Genomic DNA, 10,193 nt, shown 5'->3' on the forward strand with positions numbered 1-10,193 from the left:
ATTTTGCTGGCCACACTGCCCACTCTTGAGCCAGGTTTTAGTTGTGTTGTCTCTTCCATGTTCTTAGCTAAAACCTGTAACACAGCCAAGAGAGTGTTCATTCACTGGAATCATCACAAGACCTCAAAAGATTTGTTCATCAAAGCTCACTGGAGGCTCTGTACATCAAAGCTCCGATGCATTCGACTACAATAACAGCCAAGGCAGCAGATAGCAGTTGCACAGTTTCTTGGGGAGATCTTTCTTAATCTCCTGGATTTTCAACAGAAGCTTAGTTCTGATAAGATCTTGTATGGCTTTGATTAGTCTTTGGACGTCTGGAGCTTTTGTTACTTGAAGAACCGGATGGTGGATCTAATCTGTCCCCACCAACCAGGCTCCTGATTGTTGTCAATGACATTCTCCTGCAAAACGAAAGATGAATTTAGTCACATGATCTTCAACTAAGACACAAGAATGGACAAGTTGAAGTGTGCAATAAGTGAAAACTTACGAAAGAGTTTGGTACAAGTAAATAGGGTTAGAAACTGAAGGGCCTTGCTACTCCTTATTACATTAAAGCAACAAATCATGGCTTAGATATAGTTTACTCTGATATAACCATGTGTTAGTGAATGGCTGGTTAGGGTCTGTTGAGAGATATTCATGTTTTGTCTGGGAATGAGATGAGCAGAATGAGCAATATTTGCCAAAAATCATCATTGTATCTCCAGCTGTCATTATATAGAAAAGCTACACAGCAACACTGATGTTTCCAAATTACAAAAACAAAACTTGCCTTTGGTGTCTGACCAACAGAGGAAGTGGCAGAGAGAAGAGAACAAAACTCCAAGCAAATACTAAGTAAGAAAGCACCTTTGTCTCTGTGAATTTCTTGGCATAGAGTCGCCTGGTTTAACTTCAAGCTTGGCTATTGCTCTACATTTACCAAGCAAGTTCTTATGATCAAAGTTAAGATAAATGTCTACATTTGAGTAGAAAGCTTGGCAAATTCAAACAAGTTTTCCTTCATGTGTGATCTATGTTACCGACTCTGTCTAAAAGTATTTGTTGTATTCTTCTTCTGCTCAACCTTTTGTTTTGATAATCCAACACTCAACAAAACGATTTGCTGTTGCTACTAAAGTAACTCTTAATGTTTTCAAGAAAGTTAACAAAATTGCTCCAAGACAAAGAAAGTCTAACCGAATGTACAAACAAACAAAAGCTGTCTTCCTCTCTCTTTTGCTGCCGCTTGGGATCAGGCGGTGGTGCACTTGGTAGGATCTTCTCTACTTCCTATAAGGTAAAGAAAACAATGTAAGATTCTGCTACAGAGGAAGATATGTCTTGTCATGTGCTAATATGCTGTGTCTAGTGACGCATAAAGACTCTTCCAAGAAGCAAAGAAACAACAAAGATTAAGCCTATGTAGCCTTTCTCTAGTGCCATACTTTAGTACATCTTCTATCATCTACCATTTCCACTAATTCGAATCCAGAACTTAATACATGACAGTTCTCACTACTAATAACTAGCCCTTCAACTTTAACACCAATCACAATCAATGTGAGCATTGCATCCCTTGAGAATTGACACTTGAAAACATTTAGCTTCGAGCTTCCTTCGTACTTTTATCATGAGTTTTTGCATGGTTATGTTCTATTATTATTTTGCTCTCTATGGTTGATTGGTGGAATATTTGGGTTCTGGTGATATATTATTGTTATCTTTTTGTTTGATTTTGTTCCTCCGTCGTCTATGTTATGTTCAATTGAATCACTAAAACATTGTCGAGATTCATGCCCTCAATTGCCATTGCTTATTTTCAAATACAAATTGAGATTACATGTTGAACTGATAAGATTGCCAAATTTTCTTAGGAAGTTGGAAACCCAAGCTCAGAATAACAACTATCAAGAAAGATTTAATTTGGGCCAAATATCTAACAGATCAGTGACGTGGGCCGGTCAGGCTGAACAATGATGTGGGCCGGTAAGACTGAAAAGTGATGTGGGCGGTAAACCCTACTCTGATATTTCAACTAGATAACGTTTTATATTTTAAATTGGACTTAAATATTGGTGGATTGAGCCAGGCCCGTGCAGTAGTGCAACGCATGGGCGACTCGTGAAAGCCCAGATAGCAAGCTATCTTGATAGGCTTTCTCCCTCAAAAAATAGAGTTAATATCGAGCGGGCCGATGGCCCACATATCAGATATTAAACTGATAAGAACAGATACTACACTTGATCTTAGCCAAAAGGCCGAGAAAGGTATGATTTGTTATGTTAGACTCCGCTTCATTATATACTGCGAAGCATATGACCAAACTTCTTTGGCTCACCGATGTGGGACTTTTTAAAATAGTCACTCATCTATAAAGCACCCAATACGACGTCGAGTCTCCCGTTTCGTCTTTAGGTTTGGCAATCTGGTTCTTGTCAGAGATTATGAAAAGCATCGTTGTTTGGGTTTGAACAGTTTTGAATAAGGTCTCAAATACTCTTTTTTGTTTCTACCTTTGTGTGCTCTTTTGGCGTTGATTTCAGAACTATGTAGATCCATAAGATACCTGTGAGCTCGTGATACTTGAAGCTTAGTGATTTGTGCGTACAGAGAGTTCAAAAGTCATATATTTTTGTTATTTTCTCAACAGGACTTAAAAAACAGAGCAATGTGAGACGATGTTTCAGAGAATCAATGCTATTATAATTTTATCAATCTACAATGATGCAATACATGGCAAAAGCAAAATACATGGCAATGTTCACAAGACTCGAACACTATTTGCTGGTGACTTGCTTTTTAGTAGCTAGGAAGGTCTGGTCCCTCGTCTTGCAGTTAGCGATTAGAAAAGTCCGAGACCTGAGTGAGTGGTTAAGTCTTCACAGCATTCATGTATTGGTTTCAGGTATAAAATGGACACAGCTTTTGCTGGCCACTCTTGTCAATTCTTGAGCCAGGTTTTGCTAAAAACCTGTAACGCAGCCAAGAGTTTTCATTCACTGGAATCATCACCAGAGCTTAAAAGATTTGTTGTGCCTAACTTCATACTTGAATGAGACTCTAGGAACAATCCAATGGCGAGTCCGGTCTTCCAATAGTTAAACATGGTGACTACGCTCCGCGTTTTTGTTAACTAATGGGACGGATGCTCTGTACATCAAAGCTCCGATGCATTCTACTACAATGACAGCCAATGCAGCAGATAGAACATCCCAAGCCTCCTGTTTGTCCTATAGTACAACAAAGTAACAATAAAGTAACAAAATCATGGCTTAGAATATAGTTTACTCTGATATAACCATAGGTTAGTGCATGGCTGGTTTAAGAAAGAGATTCATATTTTTTTTGTGACAAGGTTTTCTAAGAAGGAATGAGATGAGCACTCTTACCAAAATTCCTCATTGTATTTCCAGCAGTTGTTATATTAAAAGCCACACAGCAGCACTGATCAAAACATGCCTTTGGTGTGTTTGGTTTCAACTACAAGCTGAGAAACAAAGAGCTCCAGTTCAAGTAATTGAATTCAAGCTCAATATATCAAAACGGTCCAATCAAATATTTAAACAATTCAGCTAGGCATTTCCACAAACAGCTTGTAGACAGTTCATAGGTGACCAATAAGTAGAAAGCTTTGCAAACTGAAACAGTTCTCCTTCCTGCGTGATCCATGTTACAGACTGTCTAAAAGTATTGTTGTATTCTTCTTCTTCCGCTCAACCTCTCAAATTGATAATTAACACTGAACAAATACGATTGCTGTTGCTACTAAAATTAACTCATGATGGTTTTAAGAAAGTTAACAGAATCGCTCCAAGACAAAAGAAAGTCTAACCGAATGTACAAACAAACAAAAGCTGCCTTCCTCTCTTTTCTTTTATAATCAAACCGGCACAGAAACAAACAAAAAAAAAACATAGTTTTTTGGGATCAGAAAGGAGCTGAGCTTGTTCGTCTGAGCTGCTGCCGCTTGGGATCAGGCGGTGGTGCACTTGGAAGTATCTTCTCTACCTCCTGCAAAAGTAAAGAAAACAATGTAAGATTCTGCTACAGAGGAAGATGTGTCTTGTCATGTGTTAATATGTTGTGTTTAATGACCCATAAAAGACTCTTCCAAGAAGCAAAGAAACAACAATCTATATAGCGTTTCTCTAGTGCCATACTTTACTACAACTTCTATCATATCATCTACTATTCTCTCTAATTCGAATCCAAAACTTAATAAATGACAATTCTCACTACTACTAATGACTAGTCCTTCAATCTCAAATACCAATCACAATCAATGCATGTATATAACCAAAAGGTCCAAAGGCTGCAGAAGAAGATTACCTTTTGCCTCCTGAGTCTTTCGTTTTCTGCTTCTAACCGTGAAACTTTGATCTCTAGCTCCTGAGTGTAAGCCTGCTCATCCATCATCATCACAACACCCAATGTTAAGACACACCAAAGAGAAAAGGCAACACACACTCTATCTTCAGCAAGGCAATTTGCAGTTACCTGTTTCCTAGCACGAGAACGAGCAGCAGACTCTCGGTTCTTAATCATCCTCTTCTGCTTCCTCTCAACAGTCTTCTCCACAACCTCTCCAGAAGCCACCCTCTTCCTCCCTGGAGTTGTCTGCGTATCACCACCCATCAGAAGAGAAGACTGAGACACCATCGCCCCTTGCATGTCACCAACCGGAGGATACGGCATGAAAGACTGACCCTGTGGCATCATCGACGGAAGCTGATGATACTGAACCCACGGACCAGCAGCCTGAGGTATGTTGTTCTCCCCTAAACCATTACCGCCAGTAACCGTCTCGGTCACAACCCCTGCTTTCAACAACAAGTCCTCAAGCGTCATTTCACCCAGCGTAGCCTGCTTATTATTATTATTACTATTATTGTTATCTCTCCTCTCCTGAGCACCATTAGTGTTGTTGTGCTGAATGTCTTTCCAAACCTCCTCGACAGTCTTCTTGCTGAGATCTCGTGGCAAAGTCAAACTCCCCTGACGAGAGAGAGAGAGATCCTCCTGCTGCTGCTGCTGCTGTTGGTTAGCTTCAACGGAACAGACGCTCTTGAGAAGCTCGTCAAGGTTCATGCTTCCGAGTGCTTTACCGGAACCCACTAAATGGGTTTGGACCTCGTCGAGTGTTAAGCTGTAAAGAGAGCCTTGCCTATTCAAGGTTTGAGATTTTGGTTCCCTCTCAGAATCCATAAACAACACAACACAGATAGATAGATAAAAAGATTGAAACTTTATAATCTGAATTTTCAAATCGAGGAGGAGGGGAAAGGAACGGTTTTTAGTAAGGTGGAGTTGGGGAACATGCAATCTGAAAGGGTCTTGGGAGCTGCATGCAGCATCAGAGTGGCTAGCGAATGCAAGATGCAGAAGAGATTAGTGAAAGGTAGGATCTTTGGAAAAAGGGTAAAACGAATTTGAGCTTGAAAAAGGATCAATCAGATCTATGCAAAGAGAGAGAGAGAGAGATTTGGGTTTTTATTTATTGAAGTGGTGAGTGAGTGGGAGAGAAAAGAGAAATTATTTTAAGTGCAAAGAGAGATGAGAGATTTTACAAAAGCAGACCTAAAACTCTCTGTGTGGTGTGTTGTGTTGTTTGTGTGTGGGTCTCTCTCTCTCTCTCGCTTCTTTTGTTTCGCGCAGGAGAGAAGTAAGGAGAAACCTTTTGATTGAGGAAGTGTCACTTCTTTAACTTTCAAAGCTTAGTATATTTTTAATAATTGCAATTAGTGGTTACTTGATCTCGATGAAGAGAGGTGGATTTCGAGTTTATTCTCTCGGAATATACACTTCTACATGTGCTCGGCTAAACTTCAACCATCGCCTTTCAGGTAAACAAAAACTTCGAAAGCACAATCCAGATATGTAAAGACTTAACTGCAAACATCTTAGTCTGTCTTGGAGAAAACACAGCTCAAAAGTGTTGTCTGAAGATAGATTTTGAAGTACATAGGATTCTCAGTTGTGTTGGAACTGAGAACAACAAACATAATAGTTTCTTTCCCTTTATATCATTGGCTAGACTCAATAAGCCAATATGGGATACAAGAATTCAATAGCGAAAAGAAGTAGGCAAGGAGGAGGTTGATTTTGTCATTCGCTTGTCTTCCACGAAATTTTAAACGAGAAGTTCTTCAAGACTCCAGGATGGCAGGATGTCTCTTGTGAAGCTTTGTATAGTCTTGGCCATGTTGTGGGTCTTTTACAGCCTGCATCAAGACCTTTGAATCACTTCCGAGCCAAACCTCTCTGAAACCAAGACTATCTAAGACGGTCATTGCCCATACAAGAGCACCCAGCAGCATCAGCTCCCCAAGCTGGATAGGAGAGAGGGCCTTGGCTCCAAACCACCTGAGCATATACCCCTGTCAGCTCTCACAACCCAGAACATATTACAAAATATTCCAGATTCATATACTGCTAGGTTGTTCAAAATAGCTCAAACATACACAAACACATGAAAACCGTGAAGAAGATAGATCGAATAAACTATTTATAAAATCCTGAAAATTAGAGTTTGATAATCAAGGACAAGAAGCATAGTTGTTTGATTTAAGTTTTACAAATGAAAATTCTAAGGGGATGTTTCAGAAAACTGAAATATAAAAGACATTAACACTGAAAATAGTACAAACTGTTTCTAGGAATAGCATAAAGATAGCAGTTGGTGAAAATGAAAAAAAAAACTTATTAAAAGGTTTTATGAGTATGGCCTTGTGAGCGACCAAAGAGTAAACATTTCATAAAGACTTCATTTGCATCAAGCTCCATATAAACTTCAGAAGAATCACCAAGCCAATATTTAAAAACACTGTTTTCGGATATCTGCACAATCAATTCAAGAAAATAAGAAAACTTTTTTTCACAATCTCAATCGGTCCAAAAACAGAAAACCCTTCAGACAAAAAACAGTTAGTAACAAGCTGTTACAAATAAAACTGCAAAAAAAGTAACGTCTTCTATCATGTAAGCACACCGTGTGGGTTAAAACACAGAAAGTTCTTGTCTTTAAATGAAACAAGCCAAGAGAAGTTATTCATTGCACTACCTGAGAGTTGCTACATGATACATCTAGTGGCCCATGTAAGGAGAGTACTGCCCCACACCATGTTGCCCTCTGCCTTTACCTCCCTGACCAGGCTGTGGAGTCTGATAGCCACCTTGCAACCCAGGTTGTGCACCGTACCCAGGTATCATACCTTGAGTACCATAACCAGTTGGCATTCCAGTTCCAAACCCTGGGTTAAAGGCCTGACCTATAGCTGGGTTAAACGCCAAACCAGCTCCCTGCGATGCTAACAAAGCCGTCAAAGCCTGTCCAATGACTTGGTTACCATCCATGACATGTCCATGACCAGGCGCCCCACCGTAACCATTGTTATTGCTGTTGAATTGCTGCTGCGTCTTGCCTGGTTTGGGACCATCAATAGCCTTCTGGCAATGCAAAACATTCCCCTCAAACGTCTTGTGCGGCTCCAACAAAGCCTTCTTAGCACTCTCAGCAGACTTATACACAAAAAGACAAAACCCTTTAGGTCTCCCAGTAAACTTATCAAGACCCAACGGACCTTCTTCAACCTCACCAAACCTAGAGAAAAACTCCAGAAGCTTCTCCGGATCAACCTCTTCTCCAACATTACTAACATAAATCTTCCTCTCCGTGCTCAAACCCTGAGCAGGAGCACCACCACCACCACCAAAGACAGGTCCTTTACAAGCTAACTGACACGACGTCGTTCTACTCCCAATCTTCCTCTGAGGCATCTTGAGCGCGTCGCGAGCGCCTGACCTGGACTTGAACAGAATAAAGCCGTAGCCTTTAGACTTCCCCGAGACCTTATCGAACACGGCCTTGCAGTCCTCGATCTCTCCGTGTCGCTTGAAAGCTTCGATTAGGGTTTCGGTTGTGGTGTCCCACCCGAGTCCGTGCACGAAGATCTTCCGGTGGGATGGATCCTCGTCGGCTACTTCGCGGATTCGATTCGCGACGTCGGGATGGTGATCCGCTGCTTGTTTGAGGAGATCGAGAAGCTGTTCCTTGGAGAACGGTTCCAGCAGATCTTGAATCGGCTCATCGTCGTCGTGATCGCCGCCTGATTGATTGAGCTGATTATCGATTTCAATCTGATTCTGCGATGGTTCGAGCTTTCTCTTCTTCGTCATGGTGTAAATCGAGCAGCGAGTCTTCTTAGGGTTTCGAAATTTTCTTTGGTTTCTTCCAGAAGAAAGAAGTTGATCCTCTTCTTATCTATGCTATATGATCCCAGATTTACTAATTTACCCCTGACTATTAAAAATGTAGTCCTATATTAATTTTGGGCTTAAGGTTCGAAGGCCCATTTAGGGAAAATGCAAACGAGTAGAATAACGTAGAACTTGATCCTTACCACGTGTGTTGTGGCATAGACGTAACCTGGTTGTGGCATAGACGTAACCTGGTTTGTTTCCTCACCACGTGTGTTGATCTCTGTCCAAGTTATTGCATCTCTTATGACCGCATGAATGACTTGGGTTCTATGCTCTCTTTTATTTTCATATACCATCTTGTTACGCATCTTTCATATTCTCCAGCTTAACATCATTGGAAGTATGGACTTCTGATCTTCAGCACCTGTGTTAAGGATATAAGAAAATAAATCGTACACAGTGCTTCTACGATTCAGGTGTATGCTAATATCACTAAGTGTCATAGTCCATATCTCCCAAATAACTCGACACTGAAGAAGCATATGATCTCTATAGTTTCAATATCTTCTCCACATGTTTGACATAAAATATTTATTTTGCATCCTCTCTTACTTAAGCTCACTGCAACTGGGAGATCATTGTGAAGTATTTTCCACCAAAAAAATCTTTTTTTTTTTACAAAAAGGACTATAATTGTTTTTACAAATTTTACAAATTTCATTGCAGAATGATGTTCTAATCAGCTGATCCTATATATCAGATTTAATTGTTTTTCTACAAAAAGGACAATATAACAGACCTTTTAGGAAAAGAAAAGGAATCTTAATTGTCTTAAAGGCGAAAGAAGCTTGGGCAACAAGAGTGGGCAGTGTCTTGGGAGTGATGAAGAAACTTTGGGGGCAATGCGTCTGACACGACCGCTCCTTCAAGTCAACATTCTAACGTGTCCCTCTTTCTTTTTGTTTCAAATTTTACTTTTTTATTGATCACTTTTGAATTATTTTAAGATTAAACTAATTAATAACGGATATAAAGTTAAGAGTTAGACGCCCACCGTCATGATATTGTCATGATTACATCGTTTGAAAAAGGTGACGCCATCGCTGGCGTCTCTCGACTTTTGTTCCTCCCATATTATGATCAATACTGCATTTTTCCAATGAATACAAATCAGAAATATAACAGTAAGCATTTCGTAGGATTAACTAAATTTTTTGGGTTCTTTTACCAATTGAGACCCGCTTAACTCATATTACAATTTACAAATGTAATTAGATCTTAATTAGTATGATATAAACATCCGTTAACCAAGAACAGAAAAAAATATAAAAGTATCGAACAGAAAGAAAATGAGTTTCAAAATTCACTGACGTATAGTTAAGCAGTTTCATGCTTATCGGGACCTCTTGAACGCAGGTGAGTCGACTCAACGAATACGAATATATTGAAGACCGTATTAAATTAATAATAATATAGTAGTATTACATAATTGACACCAAGCTGACTAAATGAAAAAAGAAGTTAGTGTCCAGTTGCTGATATTGATGTGTTTCTCAGCTTTTCACAATGGTTAATTGTCAATGATCGAGACTATGTAAGTGTTGTACAACTAACTAGATCTTGACCCGCATTTTGGAAACGCGGAATATTTTACGATAAAAAAATTCACTAATAACTTAACAAATATTTTGGTAATTTTTAAAGAGTGTGTATTTAAAATATTTTTGTATTTAAATCAGTGTTTTTAAATTCAACCCGATTGTGATTATGCCGGTTAATCCGGAGATCTGACAATTTAATTTAAGTTTTTAAAATATTCATATTAAAAAATCCACTAAAACCCGAGACTAGCCGATTGAACTGATAGATGACCGATATGTAATCTAATTTGATTTAAATTGTAATATTTTCATAATTTGTAATATTATAATCCAAATTTTAAAGTTCATTATTTTGCAATTTATGAAATTATGATGTTTCTACAAAATTTCAAAGAGAAAATGATA

The 10,193-nt window shown here is 39.1% G+C and overlaps 2 protein-coding genes and 1 non-coding gene across 6 annotated transcripts; all 3 read right to left on the reverse strand.

Moving 5' to 3' along the window:
* Positions 1 to 2,063: 2,063 nt before the first annotated feature.
* Positions 2,064 to 2,259, reverse strand: LOC130506800 (U2 spliceosomal RNA). Its single transcript, XR_008942122.1, has one exon. It is a non-coding gene; the product is annotated as a U2 spliceosomal RNA (small nuclear RNA).
* A 1,482-nt stretch (positions 2,260 to 3,741) lies between these two features.
* Positions 3,742 to 5,632, reverse strand: LOC130506799 (ABSCISIC ACID-INSENSITIVE 5-like protein 2). Of its 2 annotated transcripts, XM_057001490.1 has the most exons (3): positions 4,486 to 5,621; positions 4,318 to 4,389; positions 3,742 to 3,999 (listed from the first exon to the last, which is right to left on the reverse strand). In XM_057001490.1, exons 1-3 carry the CDS (start codon positions 5,191 to 5,193, stop codon positions 3,916 to 3,918), a joined length of 864 nt encoding a protein of 287 aa, XP_056857470.1. In that variant the 5' UTR covers positions 5,194 to 5,621; the 3' UTR covers positions 3,742 to 3,915. The 2 variants fall into 2 exon arrangements, with proteins under 2 accessions (XP_056857470.1, XP_056857469.1); XM_057001489.1 differs by having other exon boundaries at positions 4,318 to 5,632.
* Positions 5,633 to 5,912: 280 nt separating this feature from the next.
* LOC130506798 (UBP1-associated protein 2A-like) lies at positions 5,913 to 8,247 on the reverse strand. 3 transcript variants are annotated; one of them, XM_057001487.1, is made up of 2 exons: positions 7,049 to 8,247; positions 5,913 to 6,351 (listed from the first exon to the last, which is right to left on the reverse strand). In XM_057001487.1, exon 1 carries the CDS (start codon positions 8,161 to 8,163, stop codon positions 7,072 to 7,074), a length of 1,092 nt encoding a protein of 363 aa, XP_056857467.1. In that variant the 5' UTR covers positions 8,164 to 8,247; the 3' UTR covers positions 5,913 to 6,351; positions 7,049 to 7,071. The 3 variants fall into 3 exon arrangements, with proteins under 3 accessions (XP_056857467.1, XP_056857466.1, XP_056857468.1); XM_057001486.1 differs by having other exon boundaries at positions 5,913 to 6,365; positions 7,049 to 8,246; XM_057001488.1 differs by lacking the exon at positions 5,913 to 6,351 and adding an exon at positions 6,502 to 6,825.
* Positions 8,248 to 10,193: the final 1,946 nt, after the last annotated feature.

The sequence above is a fragment of the Raphanus sativus genome, unplaced genomic scaffold (genome assembly GCF_000801105.2).
Source record: "Raphanus sativus cultivar WK10039 unplaced genomic scaffold, ASM80110v3 Scaffold3678, whole genome shotgun sequence".
NCBI lineage: Eukaryota > Viridiplantae > Streptophyta > Magnoliopsida > Brassicales > Brassicaceae > Raphanus > Raphanus sativus.

Excerpts from the sequence above, each read along its gene's own strand:
- LOC130506799 (XM_057001489.1), bottom strand. The coding sequence starts at position 5,193 with ATGGATTCTGAGAGGGAACCAAAATCTCAAACCTTGAATAGGCAAGGC. Across the intron at positions 4,000-4,317 it reads AAAGACTCAGGAGGCAAAAG|GAGGTAGAGAAGATACTTCC; the intron begins GTAATCTTCTTC and ends TTACTTTTGCAG.
- LOC130506798 (XM_057001487.1), bottom strand. The coding sequence starts at position 8,163 with ATGACGAAGAAGAGAAAGCTCGAACCATCGCAGAATCAGATTGAAATC.